Raw genomic sequence first — 24,745 nt, 5'->3', positions numbered from 1 at the left:
TATCGTTTATGTAATGTTATAAAATAGTGATGTATTTCTTTTTGAAAATTTATTTTGATTTTGAAATTTAATTCTCAAGATAACTTGGCTATCGATGTGCCACGCACACAGGTGAAATTTAATTCTCAAGGTAGCTTGGCTATCGATGTGCCAACACACACCTGTGACAAGTTGAGTAAATCTAATTTGCATAACTCATAAGGATCAGTCCTTTGAAAGTATAACAACCTACGGAGGTTTTAATAACCTTGACTCTCTCTTTGTTAGTTGCAAACTTGCAAACAGTGTCGATCCAACCTTTCCAAAAAAAATTTATGCCTTACACTCGTTTAAAATTTTTATATCTTTATCATTCATGTAAATTTGTTTTGTGTCATATATACAACTAAATTTTTTTGTTAGAACTGTAATACCTCAAGCGGTCGGTTCCTTCGCATATGTTCCCGACCGGCCTGCTTGCAAACTATTGAATTTTAAATCTCGCGTAATTATTTCTCACAAGCGGTATCTTATTGTATAGTATATATTATTATTAAACTATCGTGGTTGGCAGCTTTTGCATGTCTTCAGCATGATTTGTGAAGCAGAATCACTTTTAGAAAGATATATTTCTCAATAAATCAGAATGGAACAAAGCGAGCATGTGGGAATGATCTCATGAATCACCTTTTCCTGTTTCCATGATCTTGTCGATTTGATTGTTGTTTTTTTTAATTAGAAAGTTGTTCTAGAAATCGCTAATGGAGTAGTAAGAAGAGTAGTATATAGTCCAGTCACTTAATCGCTGACTAGTCAATGCCTCTGTTCAAAGTTAAACATTAATTCCATTGCGTTAGTTTCTTCTAAGGTCCAACATGTTACGTAACATTCAATTTTGTTAGAAGAATAAACGAAAGAACGAAATATGAAGATGAACCAACTTAACTCAAAGTATTGGTAAAACCGTAAAACTGTAAATATTTGAAAATATCCAGTTAGCAACAAACTAGTCAATTAGTTGGTCAAAAAAAAGTTGGTAGGTTACTTGCCAAGTTGCCATAATCGCGTTGCGTTACGAATACGTAAAAACTGCACTGTTTGCTAAAGTCTGAGTAAAAAATAGTGAATTATGATTTGGTTTCTGTGATCCAGTGGCTTGACAAAAACTAAAGAGGGCCTATAAATGTTTGAGCTTAAAAGCCCAAGTATATAGACAACATATTTGGTTAGAAAATGGGGCAAAAGAAAGATATACAATTGGGCCATAGATTACAGGCCACAAACCTTCTTTAATAACCCGTTGAACACAAAGTCAGTTGGTATGCGATACTACTTTTGAAGTTTGAACCTACTATGTTTATGCCTAGAGTATAATTGGATACTACATGACAAAGTTCTTTTCGGTCACTTTCTCTTTAATCAAAGGGATAAAAGCACGTGTACATTCATATAGCCAACGTGAAGTTGGCAGGTATATAAAGTTTATGTACGTGAATGATTTTATCGAATTAAAATGGATCAACTTCATAGCTGTGTTCATTGGATGTACCGTACGTAAAGAATAGTCAGATGTTTGATTTTTTTTTCCTTAAAGGTGGTCGACTACGAAAATAAAACTTTTTCAATCCTTCAATAATTGATAACGACAGATATATTTATCTCTTGTGCACTAAACACTGACTCCCATTATTCTACCAAAGATATATGCTTTTTTCGGACAAATTCTCTTTTCTGTTTAAAAATTAAATTCCCTTAAATCAGTTGTCTTCATTTATATGAATATATATGTATATATTGAGAAAAGAAGTGTGTATATATATAATATTAATAATCGTATTTAAATTAGATCAAAAATTATATGAGCGATTTTTAGTGATCATGAGCTAACTCATGAGCTTAGTCATTTATATTTAATGTATATATTATATATATATATTTAATGTATATATATATATATATATATATATATATATATTACTTCTATTTTTCTTATGTAAGAAAGTATAGTTTCTATATTAATTGTATTTATTTTTAAATTAAATTGTAAAACCAAAAAGTTACAATTGTATACAAAATATAAAAGATATTGATATCAATCACCATATTATATCTTTAGAACTAAAATCTAAAATAAAATATTCCTAAGATTTTCATGCAGAATATATATTTTAATGGTTTAAATAGATGAAGATTTAGATGTCAATAGATGAAGATTTTGATCATGATGTCTTTACGTGGAATAGATTTTCGGACTAATTTTAATCTAGATTATTTTTCGACTAATCTTATATTATATTATGAAAATTATTTTTTATAATTATTTTATAACTATTTTAGTTTTAATTTTTTTTCATATTTGATCGCGAGTTAACTCGTTTAACTCATAATCTAGATGATTTGAGTTCGAGTTTACATATTAAAACTCATATAATAAAGTCGAGGTGAACTATCTTATGAAATATCTGAACTCATTGTGAGCTGAGCTGAGTTGAAAGAACTAACTCATTTTGACACCCTTACATGTATAACCATATAACTTTTTACCATATAACTTAGGTAAAGAGATAAACTGAAAAATTACCACTGTACAACACAAGTTCTTAAAAGTATAAGCCAAAAAAATATCATAGAAGAAAAATCAAACCAATAACAGTCGAGTTCAATGTAGATGACTGAATCTAGACAAAACCAAACAAATATATCTAAAATTTTCAAAATTGTTTGCTTTTGAGCTCGCTTTTCAAACCAATTTACAAAACCAAACAAACATATAAAACAATGATATTTTCATATAAAGAGATGTTTTCTGACGCATTACAGAAAACGATATATCCACTAGTCCAAGTAGACAATAATCCAATCCTCGATTTGCTTACGAACCCTTCAAGAAACTTCCAAGTCCTCTCTCACAAGCAACAAACAACTCCAACTTTTCTTTTATATATCAAATAATCCTCACGAAGACAGAACACTAAGCAAAGAAGAATTGTTTTGAAAATGGAGCGACAAAAAAGCATGGAGAAAGGGTTACTGAAGAAGAGCTTAAGCATACGAGAACGAGAGCCCAAGTTCCCTAACGAAGACGTTTTCTTAGAAACAGGATCATCGAGGAAATCCACGAGAGAGGTTACCAAGAACACTCAAGACAACGATGGTGAATGTCGTGTTACCGCCTCTGTTTTCCTCAGCACCTTTGTTGCCGTCTCTGGCTCCTTCTGCTCCGGCTGTGGTGTGAGTGATCTTTTTTCATTCAGTTCATACCTGGTTTAACTATAAACTATCTAAAGATCAGTTACAAAAAAAAACTACAAACCATCCGGTTTTGACTGTCTTTCAGAGTTTCATTTGTTGCTCTGAACCAGCTTAACTGATTTGGATGTACTGTAGGCCGGTTTTTCATCTGGTGCGCAATCAGGGATTACAAAAGATTTATCTCTCTCAGTTGCTGAGGTAACTAATAATAAAATATGCTGTTTTATATTAAAAGTAATTTTAAGTTTGACTTCTAAGTTGACCGTCTTTACTGATCATGCAGTACTCAATGTTCGGATCGATTTTGACATTTGGAGGTTTGATTGGTGCAATATTCAGCGGTAAAGTCGCTGATGTCCTGGGAAGAAAGCGGGTAGGTGATAGATTACACATGTTTTTATTTTTATTTTGTCTCATTGTTTGGTTGAACCGGTTCCCATCCACCGGTCCTCACTTACCTTTTTCTACTATTTTCTGGAAAAAAACAGATGATGTTGTTTTGCGAAGCCTTCTGCGTTACAGGCTGGCTCGTGATAGCATTGGCTAAGGTTTGTTTATCTCGTCTACTTGTTGCTCGTCTTGTTTATCCTTATTAATGGATAATTATCTTTATTATTTATCTCTGCGTTTTTTTAGAATAACATTTCTATATTAATGTTTTGAATACGAAGGACGCATTGTGGCTGGACTGTGGAAGATTGTTACTAGGAATCGGAGTTGGTTTATTTAGCTACGTGGTAATTTCCACCATTCCAAATATGTTTTCACCACCCAAATGAAATTTACGTAAATGATGAGTTACTGATACAAAGTTGTGTGTTTCGTGTAGATTCCAGTCTATATAGCCGAAATTGCACCAAAACATGTCCGTGGTTCGTTTGTGTTCGCCAATCAAGTACGTTAACTGAGTTTATTTGTTGGACCGGTTTATGTTCTAATCAAATAAATCGAACCGGTCCAACCTGATTTGGTCCAGCATTATGTTTGGAAAAATAACTCAAACTCTTGTTTATAAATGGGTACAGCTGATGCAAAATTGCGGCATTGCGCTCTTCTTCATCATTGGCAATCTCGTTCCATGGCGATTATTAGCAATAGTCGGTACGGTTACGTCTAAGATATTATAATAATCTTAAAAATTATAAGTGATAGATATAATTCGAACCGGCCCAATTTAACATATGTGTGTTTTATGTTTCCAGGGTTTGTGCCATGTGTGCTCCACGTTTTTTGCTTATTTTTCATTCCTGAGTCTCCCAGATGGCTAGTAAGTTTATTCATGTTTGCATGTGCATGGATGGTTTTGATAATTTGATCCATGCATTTAACCCAACCGCACTCCAGTTTTGCAATTTTGATTGAAGAGTTTTTGAATATGTTATTTATATGACAGGCGAAAAAAGGTCGGGATGAAGATTGCCGATCTGCTTTGCAACGTCTTAGAGGACCTGACGTCGACATTTCTTGTGAAGCAAACACTATCAGAGTATGAAATTTTTCCATTAAAAATAATACTAAGGTTAAAACAATATCTATACAATTAAAAAGGAAGCAGTCTTAAAAAGTCGACTTATACAAGTTGTTTTGGACCCTTTCATTTTTTTAGTCCAACCTATTACATTTAACAAAATCTTATAACTAACCTATTTTATAGCAACTTAATAAGATTCTCCTTCATTTAAATAAAGCATATTATTGTTATTGACTTTAAATGTTACTAATCTAAACCGTTAACTTTTAACATTTTAAATATGTGCGTAAGAAAGATTTGTATAAACCTTTGTTTCTATTACTAATGTTTATATAATTCTTTTGTATCGAATGATGGTGTGGAATTAATTTAAAACAACATTGTACCTCATCTATATTATTAAAAAGAAATCACTACCAAAAATTTTACTTAAAAAAATTGTTGAATTCTTTCACTAACTAATTATTTTTTCGTTCAACTATTTGAAAAATTGATTTGCGGATGCGGGTTATGAGTTTTTTTATGCGGGCTTAGTATGAGTTGATGGATTTTGGATCGCGGCTACCCGTCGACCCACAAATTATTTAAAAAATAAAAATTTAAAAAGTAAATACTTTTTTTTAAATACAAGAATTTAAAAATAATAATTTAAAATTTAAGTCATGTATAAATTTTTATTATAAATATACTTTTATAGTAATTAAATTAAATAATGATTTTTAAAATATGTATACAACCTACGGATAACCACAAAATTAAGCGGAACGGATGCATGTACAATATTATTTGTTTGTAGGTTGTGCGGGTCATATTTTAATTTTTAACCAAAACAAAGTTGAAAATCCGCGGGTTGTTGGGTCAGCGGCGCGAGTTCGACCCGCAACTCAGCCTTAACCGTGCGTATACCGGATTAATTTTTAAATTACAATATATTTTGATCTAAATTTATACACAAATATGATTAGAAAAATACATATATAATCAGAAAGAAAAAATAAATATAAAAAACTAAATTTAAAATAAAAAATATACCCGCCCTTTCAAGGGCGGGTCAAAATCTAGTTGGGTTTTAAAATGCTATTTTTTCCCTTTGCAGGATACCTTAGAAATGTCTGAAATTGATGGTGGAAGTAGAATGGCTGAATTGTTTCAGAGACGATATGCATATCCATTACTTGTAAGTATTTGAGCTAAGAAAATAATCTAGTTTCTAATGAAATGTGCCTGTTTTCAATTACTAAAAAGAAACATTATAGTTCAGTTGCATAATGTAATGCACCAATGATATATATTAATTTGTATACAGATTGGAGTTGGCTTAATGTTTTTGCAACAACTGAGCGGGAGCTCCGGCGTTACCTATTATGCCAGTAGTCTCTTCCAAAAAGGAGGTAGCTTAATTTCCATATATACACACTTGAACATTTCATGTGTAAACTAAATAGTATAATCCAATTAATAAATTAACTTATTTGTTTTACTATCAGGATTTCCAAGTTCCATTGGCACATCTGTAATAGCCACAATAATGGTAAGTTTTCAAGAGAAAAACATTTACTTCATAACACCAGAAAATTCCAATATGACAAATGGTATAATTCTTCAATTACTTTTGTAGGTTCCGAAAGCAATGCTGGGAACCATTATAGTCGATAAGCTGGGGAGGAGAACGCTCCTAATGGTTAGATCTACTTTAGATCCAGTCAAGTAATATTAAGTATGAATTTTCTTCATTCCACTAATGATAGAGCTATCTTTTTTTATTTACAGACTTCGTGTGCTGCGATGGGCTTAAGTGCTTTGCTCTTAAGTGTTTCCTATGGTCTCCAGGTAATTTTAAGTTTACTATATGCAACCTTTCAAACTAAAACTTTTATCTATAAAATAACCTTTTAAGCTAACTATCGTCTTCAAATTTTGTTAAACGTCGAGCAGTCATTTGGAATTCTCCCATATCTCACTCCAATCTTCACTTGCATCGGCGTATTGGTAATAACCCTAAACTTTTTTTTGAGAAAATTACCATAACAAACAAGCAAAAACAGATGACAATTTTTAAGTTGCACTACTCCATCTTTGTTCTTTGGATGAACTTCTTTCATTGCTAGTTAGTTGTCGTTGGTGATTTTATTTATGAAATGTTATAGGGTCACATTGTGACATTTGCGATGGGAATGGGAGGACTGCCATGGATTATAATGGCTGAGGTATTCCAACATTTATATTTCATGTGACTTAATTAGCTTGAATCCGGAGAATGTGTGTTGGGAGGGAGTTGGTTGTGTGAATCTAATAAAAATTATTGCGCTTGCAGATATTTCCCATGAATGTGAAAGTATCAGCTGGAACCTTAGTTACCGTGACTAATTGGTTTTTTGGTTGGATTGTCACTTATACTTTCAATTTCATGCTAGAATGGAATGCATCAGGTATATATATAGAGATATGAACACACAACAACAATTACCGTTATTTACTATTATGAATAAGTTGTTACTGATTGTCTTTTTCTTTTTGTTCATTTTTCAAGGGATGTTCTTCATCTTCTCGATGGTCTCAGCCTTTTCGATTGTATTTGTATACTTTCTAGTACCAGAGACGAAAGGCCGATCACTTGAAGAAATACAAGCGTTGCTCTCCAAACATGTACAATAATATTGTTCTGTGAAAATTGACCATATTAATCGATTATTGCAATTAAAGAGATAAAATCGATTATTATGATTTTTTGTGATCGTTTGAATGAGATTTGTGTATGGATCGAGTTTTGTATGGGAAAATGGCAACAATAAATTTTTCTACGTCCTGTCTGGAAAAAATGCATGGTTTGATTAATTAGAAGTGACTTTATAATATGACCAAGGAATTTTTTTTTTCAAAAGAAAAATTAAGGATAGACTTAAATATAAATTCGTTTGATAATGAATGCAAATGTGCCGTTCATAAACAAAAGACACAACTACGTTTATTTAACACAAGCCATACCTACGTTTAGTATTTAAAATTAATTAAAAATAAAATTGGTCTTTGATTGAAAGATAATACGAAAACTAGCTAAGTTGCGTCTTAATGCGCTACTGTACGAACACGTGAATTACGCATCATGCAAGAATAATGTGATAAGAGTAGTTGTCGTCTTTTGTAAACATTCAAATCACCTCGTTCCAGTTTGACCGCTATACAACTCCGCTTTTGCAAAATGTTTTTTTTCTTATATAAATTCTCCACTTGACCTACAAATTAATACATTACCAACCAAAAACCATTAGTAATTAATGAAATGAGTTAAGTTTAATTAGCATTAGAATCATGAGATCTAGAATCATATTGTCAACTTGACCTAAGTGGGAAACCAAGTGGGATCATAAACAAAAAAGGTAGTAGACTTCTCGATCGTGGTCTCATATGGTGGGCTCTCAATTTTGACAAGGAGGCGATCTCTCCATCATAAAACCTGAAATTAATCTACAACGACAAAGGTAGAGAAACGAAAAAGAAAAATATGGGGACCGACAAAAAGATACTTCCAAAACGCATTATACTCATGCGCCACGGCGAGTCAGCCGGCAACATCGACCAGGGGGCTTACGCAACCACGCCCGACCACAAGATCCCTCTGACCGAAGAAGGACGAGCGCAGGCACGTGAGGCCGGTAGGAAGATGAGAGCCTTGATCTCAGCTCAGAGCGGTGGCGCGTGCGGAGAGAATTGGCGCGTGTACTTCTACGTGTCCCCGTACGAGAGGACGAGGACAACTTTGAGGGAAGTAGGGAAAGCGTTCTCGAGGCGGCGCGTGATAGGAGTGAGGGAAGAGTGTAGGATAAGAGAACAAGATTTTGGGAATTTTCAAGTGGAAAAGAGGATGAAAGTTGTCAAGGAGACGAGGGAGCGTTTCGGAAGATTCTTTTACCGTTTCCCGGAGGGTGAATCTGCTTCTGACGTCTATGATCGTGTTTCAAGTAAGTTCTGTCTATCTAGAGGATAATTCAGATAGCTAATATTGTTAACATTTCCACATAAATGTTTTTCATTTTTCTAAAACACAAAAGTTTTTTTTTTCCAAAATGTTTTTGTAGAAAAGTTTGGGTATTTTTGGTATGGAATAAGATTAGCCTTTTAAAAAACACCATTATCAGATTCGAGTTTTGGATTATTATGGAGAGTACTATCTAAATACTTTTTAAAAATTTGCATTAGTTGATAATTTGATATAGTTAGGTCAGCTCTACTTTGAAGGCTTTTGACTTTTGACCCTTGAGAAAAGAAGACGTACTTTGTTTGGTCTTCTGAGTTTGTTGATTATGGAGTTTTTCTTTTTGGAACATCATCACGTATCTTTTTTTTTTGATTAATCATCCTCACGTATCTTGCTAATTACTTTTACAGTTGACGAAAATATGCAGCGCTCCTAGTTACTCCTAGTTTACTGGTTTTCCAAAATGAAAATGTTACATTATACACAACATCAATTAATTAAGTATATCTCTATGTTTGACCTCATTGGAAGGTTTCTTGGAGTCTCTATGGAGAGACGTGGACATGAACAGGCATCAAGTAGATCCATCGAGTGAACTAAATCTAGTGATCGTATCCCATGGGCTGACCTCTCGTGTGTTCCTAATGAAATGGTTCAAGTGGACGGTGGAAGAGTTTGAGCGGTTGAACAACTTAGGGAACTGCGAGTTTAGAGTGATGGAGTTAGGTGCAGGAGGAGAGTACACTTTTGGGATACACCATACTAAAGAAGAGATGTTGGCTTGGGGCATGTCTAAAGATATGATTGATGATCAAATGGTTCGTGTTGATGGTTCTCGTGAAACATTGGACGATTGTTGTACATTGCATCTCGATGAGTATTTCGATTTGTTAGATGTGACTGACGACGAAGAATGATGCTGATTGTTTTTATGTACACTAGGTAAGGAACACGATATCAACGCGATATCGTGTGGGAACTCATTCTTTTATAAATAAATACATCATTTTATAATTTATATTCTATATAAAAAAATATTTTCAAACAAATATTTATGTCAAAACGTAGAACATATGTATTTAAATAAATACATCATTTTATAATTTATATTCTATATAAAAATAATTTTATTTTCAAATAAATATTTATGTCACAACATAGAACATGTGTATTTTATTTATTTATAGATAATATTAGAAATGTATATTTTATAGTTTCAAATTACAACTAAAATACAAATACATCAATACCAATAAAATTATACATATTTTATTAATTTAGGTAAGTTACTCTAAAATTTTAAATTATATCCCTTTATAATGAATCTTTTTAAACACTTTTTTTTAAAATCAAAATGTATCGTTTATTATGTCATCAACAAAGAAGTACGAACGCCTCGTATCCTAATTTAATTTAGTTAATATTACAAATCATTAGATATGTGTAATATGCAAAAATAAAGACAGACACATTTGTATAAAATTTAAATACTAACTATTATACAACTCTTGAAACAAATAATAAGAAAACACATTTTAGTATATAATGAAAATACATAACTTTTAATAAGAAATAAAATTCCTATAAAATACACAAATTTTCAATATTATTTGGGTTATTTCATGTAAAACATTTATGAGATGCAACTTTCATGTATAAAACTTAAGAGATTCAAATTTTCATATTAATACACTGATTTTTAGATATAAAACAATTAAAATATTTATGAAATATTAATAAATAGATATAAGAATAATAAAAAATACATAAATGTTTGTATAAAAATTAAGAGATGCAACTTTCCATATATGAATAGTCACATCTTTTTTAATTTAAAAGTGACTATTTTGAAATGATAATTTTATGAATAGTCGCAACTTTTCAATTTTAATAGTCGCATCATTTCAATTTAAAGATAGTTATTTTGAGATGATACATATATGAATAGTCACAACTTTTCATCTAAACAATTACATCTTTTCAATTTAAATTCTAATTAATACACAACTCTTAAATCAAATAATGAAAAGACACATCTTAATATATAATGAAAAGATACAATTTTTAACAAAAAAAAATTCTATAAAAACACATAACTTTTCAACAATGTTTGGGATTCGACAGACATATTTGTATAAAATTTAAATACTAACTAATACACAACTCTTGAAAAAAATAATAAAAAAAAAACACATCTTAGTATATAATGAGAAGACATAACTTTTAATAAGAAGTAAAATTCCTATAAAATACACAACTTTTCAACAGTATTTGGGTTTTTTCATGTAAAACATTTATGAGATGCAACTTTCATGTATAAAACTTAAGAGATTCAAATGTTCATATTAATAAACTGATTTTTAGATATAAACAATTATAAATATTTATGAAATATTAGTAAATAGATATAAGCATAATAAAAACGAAAAATACATAAATATTTGTATAAAAAATTAAGAGATGCAACTTTATATATATATGAATAGTCATATATTTTTAATTTAAAGATGGTCATTTTGAAATGGTAATTATATGAATAGCCGCAACTTTTCAATTTAAATAGTTGCATCACTTCAATTTAAAAGTAGTTATTTTGAGATGATATATATATGAATAGTCTCAACTTTTCATTTAAATAATTACATATTTTCTATTTAAATACTAATTAATACACAATTCTTAAATCAAATAATGAAATGACACATTTTAATATATAATGAAAATATATAACTTTTAACAAAAATAATTCTATAAAAACACATAACTTTTTAACATTGTCTGGGATTCCTTTATTAGTATTTTATTCACTGAGTAGAAGAATTTCGTGATGTGCTTCCTCACTGGTCACTGCCTCAACGTAAAACCATGGTACTGCAAGGCTTTTTTTTCTTAATCTCATCTACTCAGTTGTGAAACCAATTTTAAAAAACTCATATGAATGCTCTCAGGTATGGTCTGTTCAGATTTACTGAATAGCAGTTATATACAGAAATGTCGGTTACGGAACAAAAAAAAAGTTGTGTTAGAAGCAATGTTTCAAAAATAAATCGTGACGGCACACCGTTTAGTTTAGTAACTGATGATATCATACATTTAAAAGAAACTAAAATTTGAGCATTAGATTGCATAAGGAAGAGATCTCTACCGTTCAATTTCATTTTTATTTTCCTATGAAAAAATTAGTGACATGATTGTTCTTGTTTACTCTCATCTTCTTCCTCTCAAAATCCTCTGCAAACCCTAACAACTCCGCATCATTGTTCTGTTTTTCTACTGACTTTAGCGAAACTCTACTTATTTCTGACATGAAAAACAAAAAGAAAAATAGATTTTTTAAAAGATCTGATTTCTCAATCGAATAACACCAAATCAGTGTGTTTGCTTGGTCAGCGTACTATCGATCAGCAGCTACGAGTGTCCAGTGAATTTTTTTTTACCAGGTTTGGGTGTGGAGTACAAGAGATAATGAGCCAAAGAGAATCTAATGAATAAACTACATGAACAATTTGCAAACTTTTACAGTTTATTTTATAGTTTGTCAAAAGAGACGACTCGAAGGCAGATGACGACGGTTCGGGATCGTGTAAAGGGGCGCCATTGAGGAGCTATGAATTGGTGACCATTCCTCAAGTGAATCGATGACGTCATAGTTTTTATCTTAACCCAAATCTTATTCGTTGGATTATATATTCAGAGCAAGCTCCACCTTTGGATGCTTATTTTTTTTTCCTATAAAAAAATAGTGACGTCATTGGTTAGCAAAAATAAGTTTGCTATTATATATGGACTAGCAAACAACCCCGTGCGTAAACGCCCGGAAATAATAATTTTTTTAGTTTTTTTTAGTTTTTACTTCAATTAATTTTGTAATAACTGTTAAAAATTCAAATTTACACAAAAAACTGTTAAAAATTAAATTGATGTGTAATATTATAATTATTTTAGAAATAAATAATTATCTGTCGAATTAAGTACTTATAAAATGTATGAATATTATATAAATATATTATTTAATATTACAATGCCACATCACAACTATTTATTTTTTTAGGCATATCTTAAATTTTTTTCATTTCTCATGCACACAAAGAATCATTATTCTAGTATGTTCTTTTTTTTTTGCTTAAATTTGAATTTTCGCATGTTCTTTTTTTTCACAAATTGATATATTCCAAAGGCCCAAAGACCAAACATTACAGGGATATAATCCATACAACAAAGCTTGCTAGCCCAAAAACCGAACACGGCCCAGCAACTAAACAAAAAGCCCAAACCACGAAAAGGCCGAAGCCCACTAAACCGATCCCCAAACCCTACCACCGACGTCTCATTACGTCACACCACGTGTTGCAATCTCCACGCCTATAGAGCCACGCGTCACCCCCAGACCGAATCGACCGACACCGTTCTGCAACTCCGGCGGCAGACACGGCCGGAACCTTTGATTCGTCGGAGCCGCATGGACTTAAAAGCCAGAACACGGTGGGGACTGCAACTACCACCTCGAGATCTTCGCCTGGCGTTAGAAGTGAAAAGCCTCATCAGTTTTCACCCGAGGGCTTCATCCACCGCCATCGAAATCAATCGATTCAACCTTTTGATCACCGCTCCCTTCCAACCAGAGCTTCACACGGGGACCGAGAACTCATCTCGAAACCAAACCCCAACCACTGAACGAATCAACAAAATGAACAACACCAAACTAGAATAGTTATAACCTAACAGAGCCGCCGACGACTTTGGAACTTAGCCGACGCGGAGACTACAACCGAACGTCCACCTTTGACGGAAAGATGCGACGCCGGCGACTAGAGCCGAACGCCCACCACGCGGAGGATGCGACGCCGGAAGCGGATGGATCTTATCTTGAAACCAGCACGTAAACAGAGGCAAGCGAGACACTATAATAGCCGGACCGACGGTGGCTGTGAAAGCCCACGCCGTCGGCCGGAATGGAGGAAACCACCAGATCTTCTTTCTCTCTCTTGTATTCTCTCTTTTCCCTCTCCGTTGTTTGATCATATCAGAATGTTAATTTCACCTTTCACTTTTTTCTGCAGACAAAATTATATAATTGCTATGATACGGTCAGTTCAAGATCGTTTCAATCATTAATTTACCCTGGTAAAGTAATTTTTGAATTTAAATGCCATGAGACTACATTGCATATTTAAAACAAAGGTCTTAGCAATGTCGTTTGTAAATTGTATGCTACGGCCAGTAAAAAGAAAGCAATTGAAGTTTCCAAAAGTGAGATTGCAGACTATAAGATTCTTATCACGAAAGCTACAGCATGTTCAAATAATTTTGATGAGAATTTATCAAAGAATCTCGAATATTCACGCACATCTCTCGTGTTTACCAACGGCTGTCTTCAGATTTGGAATTTTAACAAATTTTGTGAACACGTTCTTTCAAAGTTCAAAAGAGAACCACTACTTCTCCCTAAGGTTAAGATCACAAAATAAATAACAAAGAAAACACAGGATTTGGAATAAAATAAAATATCCATGCCTGTAAAATTTGAGTGGGTATTCACTAAGAACGAAATTCTCCTACCTAACCAAACATCACTGTAACTGATCTTTCGCAAGTACCAATGATACAAATGATGGAACCGTATTTTATAAACTACGGAGAACTGAATATTGTAAATAAAAATTGATAAGAATATACCAAAGATTTAAGAAAAGAAAGATGATACAACTGCAGAGGCGAGATATTATCTCTTTCCTTAACTCAAAATACGTCCCGTAGTGCGACGGTTCGATAACGTAATGAGTCCCAGGATACAACTGCAAATAATCTTCTGATTTGCGTCACTCTATCAGAAGCCTGGCGAAACTAGTTTTGTGTATACTCTCAGACTCAATAAAAAATATCAAAAGAGATGAAAAATAATGTGAGGAATTGTATTCTGTTTCTTTTCCTTTGAACAAGTTAACACAAGTGCTCCTTTTATAACCTCAAAAAAAATGAGACACGTTATGTTATTTATTATGGAGCCACTAACGTACATAATCTTCAATAGGAGTAAAGGAAATTTGATTCCCTTGAATTTGATTCATATACGTTAGAGATTATAGTCATAATGTGGCTTTGACTAAATCAAACCAACTATAATTGGATTTATATTTTATATTTAATCAAATATCAAAATATTTTATGAATAAGATTAAAAATAAATTAATTAACATAAAGTCTAATTAACTTATTAAATCAAAATTCAAATCCACACATCCAAAGTGAAATATTTGTTAAATTTTATATTTAACCAAATACATAGCTTTATAAGCTTTTCATGTCACTCACTTTGGACCTCCATTTCTCATTCAACATAACTTCGATTTTGACCAACAAATACACTACGCATAGTGTTCACAGTGTCGATTACATCGAGCCCAAATTCCGGTATTTCCGACAGACGTCTCCGTCGAAAAACCCATCGGAAAATAGTCCACACCACTTTGTCAAAAACGAGTTCCAACAATCCCCCACATGAATAGAAATGACTCTATACACATGACTCAAAAGAAAAAAAAAACTTTTGAGAGTATAACGAAAAATCCACTGCATGATGAGTTGGTAGCAATTTTTCAGCCTTGAACCAGTCATTGTTAATAGCTATCGGATTTACTCGGCCAGGAGGTGGCCATGATGTCTTGAACCTCCCGGGCTTTGGTGTAAACCTAGACAATAGCTATAACACAGCTTCATTCTCTCACAAAACCAATTTCTCTATTGTGTTCATTTTGGCCGTGAACATTCCTGGTAATCATGAGTGAACTTAGAGAATATAGCCTTTCACTATTCTCCTAGAAACGGCCCCATTTCACACTCACAAGGTGATTTGCCATTAGTTTTGTTTAGAGGAGTATCATGTACTACTCCATTCATATCTCAAAACAATGGACACAGATCATTAAAAGCAAATGCTTATCCTCTATTCCTTACATGCAGCACTGTTTAATCATCCTGGGAACTGGGTATAGACCGAAGTCTTACAGTGCTTTGGGCAGACTTAGTTTGACTTAGTTGTCTCCTTGAACCTATTTCTTGGGATCTCCAATCTGATAAGTAGAGTTACCGCCAAACCTCATCTTAGTTCATAGGCTTTAAACCCATTCCTCTTGATGATTTTACAACTTGATCTCGTGACAAACCTTTAGTAAATGGATCCGCAAGGTTTTCATTTGTTCTGATGTAATCAATCGTTATTACACCAGTTGAGATCAAGTGTCTAATGGTTTTATGACGTCTTCTTATATGACGAGATTTACCATTATACAAACTACTTAGTGCCCGGCCTATTGCCGCTTGGCTATCACAATGTATGCGTAATGCCGACACTGGTTTATCCCACATAGGAATATCTTCCAAAAAATTTCGAAGCCACTCTGCTTCTTCTGCAGTTTTATCTAAAGCTATGAACTCAGATTCCATAGTTGATCTGGCCAATAGAGTTTGTTTGGAAGATTTCCAAGCAACTGCGGCACCACCAAGAGTAAAGACATATCCACTCGTGGATTTAGAGTTTTTGGAGTCGGAAATCCAGTTGGCATCACTGTATCCTTCCAAAACTGCTGGTTCTTTACCATAGTTTAGCCCATAAGTTTTAGTATAACGTACATAGTTTAATACTCTTGTTATGGCTTTCCAGTGGTTATGTCCTGGATTACTCGTGTAGCGACTTAGTACATTGACTGCATGTGCTAAATCGGGTCTAGTACAATTTGTCAAGTACATTAAGCTACCGATGACACGCGCATACTCCGACTGTAACACTGCTTCACCTGAATTTTTCGTCAAGTGAAAACTAGGGTCTACAGGAGTTTTTGCTATTCCTTTTGAGTAAGATTTAAATCTCTCAAGGATCTTTTCAGCATAATGAGTTTGAGATAAGATAATTCCTTCGGAATTGCGAAAAATCTTAATCCCTAGGATAACATCAGCTAATCCCATATCTTTCATTTCGAACTTGCTACTTAGCATGTTCTTTGTTTGACTGACCATGTCTTTATTACTACCAATAATGAGCATGTCATCAACATACAAACCAAGCAAAACGTACCCATGTGGTGTACTTTTGTAGTATATGCACTTGTCACATTCATTAATACTGAAACCATTTGACATCATAACATTGTCAAATTTTTCATGCCATTGTTTTGGAGCTTGCTTAAGTCCATACAATGACTTAACAAGTCGACAAACTTTATGTTCTTGTCCTGGGACAACCCACCCTTCAGGTTGTTGTATATAAATCTCCTCTTCTAAATCACCATTTAGAAAGGCAGTTTTGACATCCATCTGATGAATTTCTAAGTTTCTCAATGCTGCAATTCCTATCAGTATTCTGATAGAAGTTATTCTCGTTACCGGAGAATAGGTGTCAAAGAAATCCAAGCCTTCTTTTTGCCGGAAACCTTGCACCACAAGTCTACACTTGTACTTATCAATTGAGCCATCAATATTCAACTTTCTTTTGCAAAGCCATTTACACCCTAGGGCTTTAAACCCTTGTGGCAAATCGGTCAAATACCATGTATGATTTTGCATAATGGAGTCAAATTCACTATTGAAAGCTTCCTTCCAAAAATCAGCTTCTGGTGTAGACATAGCTTCAGCGAAACTTCTTGGTTCATTCTCAAGAAGAAAGACCATTAAAAAGTCTTCACCATAAGATTTTTCCTTACGAGCTCTTTTGCTACGTCTAGGTTCATCTTCAAATAATTCTGCATCATCAAAAGATGTGCCAGAAGTGCTCGCCTCATATCCAGAGGTGTTTGCATCACTTTCTTCACGAGTTCGTTTTGATCTTTCTTTATTCTTATACGGGAATATGTGTTCGAAGAAAGATGCATTTCTTGATTCCATAATTGTATTGACATGTACATCTGGTACATCTGACTTATGAACCAAGAATCGATAAGCACCACTATTATGGGCATATCCGATGAAAATACAATCCACGGTTTTAGGTCCGATTGAAACCTTCTTGGGAGGTGGTACTGCGACTTTTGCAAGACACCCCCACACTTTCAAACTTTTGTACGAAGGTACAACACCTTTCCAAAGTTCATATGGTGTTTTACCAGTGACTTTGTTTGGTATTTTGTTGAGGATATAATTTGTAGTAAGCAAAGCTTCCCCCCACATGTTCTGGGCTAACCCAGACTCCTGCAACATCGCATTCATCATCTCTTTAAGAGTTCGGTTTTTACGCTCCGCAACTCCATTAGATTCAGGTGAATAGGGAGCAGTTGTTTGATGAATAATGCCATGCTCTTTACAGAACACATCAAATGGTCCATCATACTCGCCTCCTCTATCACTTCGAACTATCTTTATAGTTCTATCAAGTTGGTTTTCAACCTCGAGTTTATACTCCTTGAATTTTTCCAAGGCTTCATCTTTGCTTCTTAGCAAATAGACATAACAATATTTTGTACAATCATCTATGAAAGTCACAAAATATTTTTTCCCACTTCTAGTTTGAACAAATTTTAAATCACACAAATCTGTATGAATTAAACCAAGAGGTTCAGTTGTTCTCTCAACATGAGGGAATGGAGTTTTTGTGAGTTTTGCTTGTACGCATACTTCACATTTCTCCTTGCTCAGTTTGCATTTCGGAATTAGGTTTAAATTAATCAATCTTTGAACAGATTTATAATTTACATGTCCTAATCGTTCATGCCAAACTTTGAATGATTCAACCAAACAAGCAGTTGGTTCATTTGTGGATAAGACTGTCTTAATACACATTTTGACATGTCCATCCTCAACATATCCCTTGCCCAAGAAAATATCATTTTTCTTTAGCACAAATTTATCAGACTCGAAAGTTACTACAAATCCAGCCTTGCTCAATAGCGAACCGGAAATTAGATTCTTTCGCATATCTGGGACATGTTTAACATTTTTGAGAATTATCTCTTGTCCAAAAGTTAGCGCAAGTTTCACTTCACCACAACCTTCAATAATAGAATAGTCGGTGTTATTCATTAACAACATCTCCTCAACATTGCATTTTTGATAGGTACTAAACATGTCCTTATCAATGCATATGTGAGTTGTGGAACCAGTGTCATACCACCAGTCTTTTGAATTAATCTCATTTGAATTAACTTCTGTGACCATAGCACACATGTCATTTTCAATCTGAATGCTCTGATTAAAATCAGCAGACATCTCAGTTTTCATAGCAAATGGAATCATAAATGGCAGACCACTCTCAAAATGAATTTGAGGCGTCGACTCATTTAATCCACTGCTGATCGCATCACTTGATCTATAAAAGATCGACATACTTGTGTTGTAAGACATACTTGAAATTTAATCTGCTCACAAAAACCCAATAAACAGATTAGAATATTTCAATAACGAACACAAATAATTTCAACAACTTGAATAAATATCAAATGACTAATTCAATAAAAAAAAAAAAACAGAATAAAATAAATTCTGAAACCTTAACGTTACGGAGGTACGACCAAATTTAATGCAATAATAGATCAAATTAAAGGTCAAATCAAACGCAATAACACAAGAAATAAACTGGTCAAATGGTAAAAAAAAATTTAGTGACTTTACCAAGTACCACTGGAACGACAAGGAATGATAATATCGATAGAAAAAATTGAACCACTACACAAGTCAACCTTCGACCAATTAAAAAAAAAAAAAACAGCAATAAACTTTTTTTTTTTTTTCGCTTGATATTAATCAAAATAAAAACGACGAGGTGGAAGATGACTTCGACAAAAAATACAATTTTTTTAAAGACTTTTAACCAAATACGATTGAAATCCCGTTTAGAAATATCAATACAGAAACGAAAAATGCAGAGATATATCAAAATAATCCAATAGATCCTGCAAAACAAACGTAAGCGAGAGATAGAAAATTTCAACGCTGACACCGAGAAGGAGCTGATCCAATTTTCAACGCCTATTACCAAAAAATGATCAACCTGTTCTTAAAAAAAAACACTTTTACAATAATCAGTCCGGTTAGTGCAAAGCAATAAACGGATATTTTGAGTTAAGACTGATGGAACCGTATTTTATAAACTACGGAGAACTGAATATTGTAAATAAAAATTGATAAGAATATACCAAAGATTTAAGAAAAGAAAGATGATACAACTGCAGAGGCGAGATATTATCTCTTTCCTTAACTCAAAATACGTCCCGTAGTGCGACGGTTCGATAACGTAATGAGTCCCAGGATACAACTGCAAATAATCTTCTGATTTGCGTCACTCTATCAGAAGCCTGGCGAAACTAGTTTTGTGTATACTCTCAGACTCAATAAAAAATATCAAAAGAGATGAAAAATAATGTGAGGAATTGTATTCTGTTTCTTTTCCTTTGAACAAGTTAACACAAGTGCTCCTTTTATAACCTCAAAAAAAATGAGACACGTTATGTTATTTATTATGGAGCCACTAACGTACATAATCTTCAATAGGAGTAAAGGAAATTTGATTCCCTTGAATTTGATTCATATACGTTAGAGATTATAGTCATAATGTGGCTTTGACTAAATCAAACCAACTATAATTGGATTTATATTTTATATTTAATCAAATATCAAAATATTTTATGAATAAGATTAAAAATAAATTAATTAACATAAAGTCTAATTAACTTATTAAATCAAAATTCAAATCCACAGATCCAAAGTGAAATATTTGTTAAATTTTATATTTAACCAAATACATAGCTTTATAAGCTTTTCATGTCACTCACTTTGGACCTCCATTTCTCATTCAACATAACTTCGATTTTGACCAACAAATACACTACGCATAGTGTTCACAGTGTCGATTACATCGAGCCCAAATTCCGGTATTTCCGACAGACGTCTCCGTCGAAAAACCCATCGGAAAATAGTCCACACCACTTTGTCAAAAACGAGTTCCAACAACAAAAAGAAAGAGGAACTTGCCCGATTTAATAAGGCGAGTCAAAAACTCAATTGTTCGGTGAGAAGGAAACGCATCGATCAGTGTTTCTATTCCTCTTGTCCGGCTGCAAGTACTGGAAACCAAATGAACATCTGAGCCACTGTATATCTCCTAAAAACTGAGTCATAAAAATTAAATTGACAAATGACGATCAACTTCTGATATGAACAGAAGTCATTAACTCTTCAATTGGAAACGTTTGGTAAATGAAATAATTTTAAGAGATGACAATATTACGTATATCACTGATGTTTTGACTGGGATTCAGTCTAGAAATGTACATTTTTGATCTGGAGATATATTTAAACAAATAAGATATGTGGTTTGAGGAGATATATTGAAACTTTTTCATTATGGAATATTACTTTGTGGTTTTGAATCGTACAAATATACTCTTCTAAAATTCTGGATGGGAAACGTTACCAGAGGAGATCAATGAGTTTTTGAGAAAGTAGATATGTTCTTTGAAGGAGCAACTCCACAGAAACATTAAATTAAGTACTCGGTGGGTTGGGGAGACAGAATAAGGGTGGAATTAATTAGAGAAGATAAAATTAAAAAAAAAAATCAGCGGCTGAGAAACAAAATATTCTTAATAGTGGTGAAATCGGAATGAAAAAGAAGCCACAAAGCAGAAATTTGAAAAAAAAAAGTGATAAAACTGAATGGAAAGAAAAACAATGGTCATTTGATTTTAAGCACAAAAAAATGAGAATTTGATAGAACATGGGAGAAAGAAAGGATGTATAAATCGTTTAAAAAGTGTAATTTTGAAAAGTTACGACTTTTGAGAAGTGACAATTCAAAGAAAAAAATGAAAGAGATGTCCTTTGAGTATTGATGACATCAGACACTAAATGAAACTTAAATTGTCTCCATTAGATCGCATAACTGCAATTATCTCAACTGTATATTTTCAATTTTATTTTCATATAAAAAGTGCTGACATCACCAAAAACGAATCAAGAATCGTGAAAAATTAGAAAAAGAAGGAATAGCAAACTGGTTATCAAATAAAAACAGATGAAGAGATACGAAACAGGAGTCACAACTCCATTAACAGACGCAATGTTTCACAACCCATTTGATTAAAAGGTGTGATAGTCACACCCGTTGGATTAAATTCTATTTTCTTAAAAAAAACTGACATCACCTAGAAAAAACAAAACCCTTGGATTAAATAACCAAATCAATCTGAACACTTAGATCATCACTTTTTTTTTCCTATAAAAATTGATGACATCATCGGCGACCAAATTTCAGTTTGCTATTATATATAAATTGTTATTGTGTTCGCTTTTCGGAAAAAAATTACTAGTAGTTGTCTCATCTGTTGTTTGGTTTCATCACCTGTAAATCAAGTTTAGTAGTATTGAAAATGCCTTTTTCGTATAATAAAAAATGAAGTGATCTTTTCTAAAGAAAACACGTGTTATAGTTCCTCAAAACCACATAGTGAACCGACAGTTACTGCAAAGTAAACAAGATATGCTTATGTAGTTTGATAATTGTCGAAGAAATATTCTGTTAAGAGTAACATATAAAAGGGCATTTGGTCTAGTGGTATGATTCTCGCTTAGGGTGCGAGAAGTCCCGAGTTCAATTCTCGGAATGCCCCAATTTTAGTTCAATTTTAGATTCTAACTTGCAGAAATATTTGGACCACTGCTGACCTGAGTTTTTTTTACTTTTTGAATTTCTTTATTACAAATAATAAAGAAAAAAGAATTTCTTTATTACAAAGTGAGTAACTACTAATTTTGAGTGGAAAAAATAATACTTAGTTTTTTTTTTTTTTGGAATTAAGTTAATTTATAATTTTATATCCGTAAAAGAAAGTAAAGACGAAACATCATCTGACAAGAGCACAAGAATCTTGACAAAAGCCTAGCGCTTGACACGACATCCACCTTTTAAAGCTTTCCACACTTATTACACCCGTTGTTGTTGTCTTCTATTTCCTTCTTCATTGTTAAAGTCGAAAAAGGAGTTACCAGATCTTAAAACTCAAAGAGGTTCCTAGTGTCTTCCCCACAATCCAACTCTTCTTCAACTTCAGATTCTCCTCGCAAACCCTACTCATCAGAGGTCTCACTCTCCTTTCCCGATACTATCTGCTTACTTTTCCTATGTTAGCTTATTTGTTCTGACCTGTTCTTGTATATATTTTTGTGAAATTCATGCACTTGATAAAAAATAATATAGACATGGTGTGTTATTGGAAAAACTTCTAATTGGTTAGGGCTTAGAATTAGGCTACTTAGAATATCTTTTGCTCTGTTTGACTGTTTTGAAGGAACTAAAATTTATGGGTTATATAACAAGTAGATTTTGATGCACGTTCTTTTTATCTATATACAAAAGCTCACTATTCATACTTACTGCTGTTCTAGATCTTGTTTTCTATATATGTTTGCAACCTTATCTCCTTAAGCTTTCCTTTTTTCTTTAAAATTATGGTCAGATGTTTGATTAAAAAAACATTTTTAAAATCCGGAGTTTTTGTCTTTATAATATTTATAGAGAATGGATCAACAAGAGCATGGACAGTCCGGAGCCATGAACTACGGCGCAAACCCATACCAAAGCAATCCCATGACCACCAATGTAGCCGGAAGCTCGGGGCCAGCAGCACCACAAGGTCAGCTAGCCTTCCACCAGATCCATCAACAGCAGCAGCAACAACAGCTAACTCAGCAGCTTCAAGTCTTCTGGGAGAACCAATTCAAAGAGATTGAGAAAACAACCGATTTCAAGAACCACAGCCTTCCCCTTGCGAGGATCAAGAAGATCATGAAAGCGGACGAGGACGTCCGCATGATCTCTGCCGAGGCTCCCGTTGTGTTTGCTAGAGCCTGCGAGATGTTCATCTTGGAGCTGACGCTGAGGTCGTGGAACCACACCGAGGAGAACAAGAGGAGGACGCTGCAGAAGAATGATATAGCAGCTGCTGTGACTAGAACCGATATTTTTGATTTCCTTGTGGACATTGTTCCTCGAGAGGATCTCAGGGATGAGGTCTTGGGAAGGGGGACTGTCCCTGAGGCTGCTGCTGCTGGCTACCCTTATGGATACTTGCCTCCAGGAACTGGACCGATAGGGAACCCGGGAATGGTTATGGGCAACCCCGGTGGTGCATACCCACCTAACCCGTATATTGGTCAGCCCATGTGGCAGCAACAGGGACCTGACCAACCTGACCCGGAGAATTAGCTTTGCCAAAGAAACTGTGAGTTTTTTTCCTTAGCAGGGCTGTTTGTGTTGTTGGTATAGATGAGGACTTTGTTTTTTTTATTCACAAGTTTTGAAAGATCACAAAGCTAAAATACAACCTGATAGTTACATTGTTTGTTTGTTGCAGAGTTCTAGTCTCAATCCAAGTGGAACGAAGAAATTGAGGGAGATTTTAGAGAAGAAACATATCAGAGATTCAAAATCAGTGTTGTAGAAGAAAACTAAATGGTTGTTTATTTTGTGTGTCTATTTATCCTTTTCTTTTAAGGAGACAATTTATGGATGAATTATACCTGAAGAATGTATAAACCGTAACTCTGCAAGGATGAGCAAGTCTGGGTTGACAAGTCCCTTTTTATTTTATTTTATTTGAATGTTATTGTCTTATCTTTATCCTGTGTCCTCTTCTCTTCATATATTGTACGACATTCAAATAAAAAAAAAATACTAAGATCTCATCGAAATTTGAATACTCCAAAATTACTAAATTTTAGATACTTCCTCCGATAATTAAAGTATTTTAAAAAAATATTATAAGTATATTACATGTTATGATTAACTATTTTTCATACATTTTATCCAACTAAAATTTAATAAAAATAATTAACTATTTAAAATTTACTAAATAAAAATGTATTGATAATTTTTTTCTAAAATATAAATTATCTGAAATGGAAAGAATATCTATACTATTATTTGCGAAGTAAAATTTTGGATTCGAGCTCTCACGTTAAAAGTTAGAGTGGTTAATATCGTTTATACCCTTAATAAATAAAATATATAAATTAATTTCAAAATAAAAACGAATTTAAATGATTAAAAATAATAATAACAATAATAAGAAGAATTATCTGAAACT

General features: G+C 33.2%; 4 protein-coding genes, 1 long non-coding RNA gene and 1 other non-coding gene across 7 annotated transcripts in view; 5 read left to right on the top strand and 1 right to left on the bottom strand.

Annotated features, from left to right (window-relative positions):
* LOC108843150 (uncharacterized) overlaps positions 1 to 24,745 on the top strand; it is an 83,252-nt gene that overhangs the window by 57,590 nt on the left and 917 nt on the right. The window contains exons 2-4 of the mRNA XM_057004808.1: positions 12,241 to 12,259; positions 16,716 to 16,758; positions 20,128 to 20,135. Of these exons, the coding sequence (XP_056860788.1) occupies positions 12,241 to 12,259; positions 16,716 to 16,758; positions 20,128 to 20,135 (70 nt within the window). The remainder of the gene's footprint in view (positions 1 to 12,240; positions 12,260 to 16,715; positions 16,759 to 20,127; positions 20,136 to 24,745) is intronic.
* LOC108852922 (sugar transporter ERD6) lies at positions 2,811 to 7,503 on the top strand. 2 transcript variants are annotated; one of them, XM_057004732.1, is made up of 18 exons: positions 2,813 to 3,210; positions 3,367 to 3,429; positions 3,515 to 3,604; positions 3,720 to 3,779; positions 3,903 to 3,968; positions 4,061 to 4,126; positions 4,257 to 4,332; positions 4,434 to 4,498; positions 4,625 to 4,717; positions 5,799 to 5,879; positions 6,009 to 6,093; positions 6,190 to 6,233; positions 6,321 to 6,383; positions 6,473 to 6,532; positions 6,638 to 6,691; positions 6,850 to 6,909; positions 7,017 to 7,131; positions 7,233 to 7,503. In XM_057004732.1, exons 1-18 carry the CDS (start codon positions 2,977 to 2,979, stop codon positions 7,355 to 7,357), a joined length of 1,500 nt encoding a protein of 499 aa, XP_056860712.1. In that variant the 5' UTR covers positions 2,813 to 2,976; the 3' UTR covers positions 7,358 to 7,503. The 2 variants fall into 2 exon arrangements, with proteins under 2 accessions (XP_056860714.1, XP_056860712.1); XM_057004734.1 differs by lacking the exon at positions 6,850 to 6,909 and having other exon boundaries at positions 2,811 to 3,210.
* On the bottom strand, positions 7,597 to 8,172 carry LOC108833466 (uncharacterized). The gene is made up of 2 exons (XR_001946701.2): positions 8,043 to 8,172; positions 7,597 to 7,935 (listed from the first exon to the last, which is right to left on the bottom strand). It is a non-coding gene; the product is annotated as an uncharacterized LOC108833466 (long non-coding RNA).
* Positions 7,939 to 9,694, top strand: LOC130509126 (phosphoglycerate mutase-like protein AT74H). The gene is made up of 2 exons (XM_057004782.1): positions 7,939 to 8,661; positions 9,210 to 9,694. Exons 1-2 carry the CDS (start codon positions 8,205 to 8,207, stop codon positions 9,593 to 9,595), a joined length of 843 nt encoding a protein of 280 aa, XP_056860762.1. The 5' UTR covers positions 7,939 to 8,204; the 3' UTR covers positions 9,596 to 9,694.
* Positions 22,199 to 22,270, top strand: TRNAP-AGG (transfer RNA proline (anticodon AGG)). Its single transcript has one exon. It is a non-coding gene; the product is annotated as a tRNA-Pro (tRNA).
* Positions 22,583 to 24,279, top strand: LOC108832755 (nuclear transcription factor Y subunit C-9-like). Its single transcript, XM_018606205.2, has 3 exons — positions 22,583 to 22,740; positions 23,176 to 23,881; positions 24,014 to 24,279. The coding sequence occupies exon 2, from the start codon at positions 23,179 to 23,181 to the stop codon at positions 23,863 to 23,865; it is 687 nt and encodes a 228-aa protein (XP_018461707.1). The 5' UTR covers positions 22,583 to 22,740; positions 23,176 to 23,178; the 3' UTR covers positions 23,866 to 23,881; positions 24,014 to 24,279.

Source organism: Raphanus sativus, chromosome 1, assembly GCF_000801105.2.
Source record: "Raphanus sativus cultivar WK10039 chromosome 1, ASM80110v3, whole genome shotgun sequence".
Taxonomy (NCBI): Eukaryota; Viridiplantae; Streptophyta; class Magnoliopsida; order Brassicales; family Brassicaceae; genus Raphanus; species Raphanus sativus.
The sequence above is the reverse complement of the archived record's forward strand: the minus strand, read 5'-3'. Positions and strand labels throughout refer to the sequence as shown.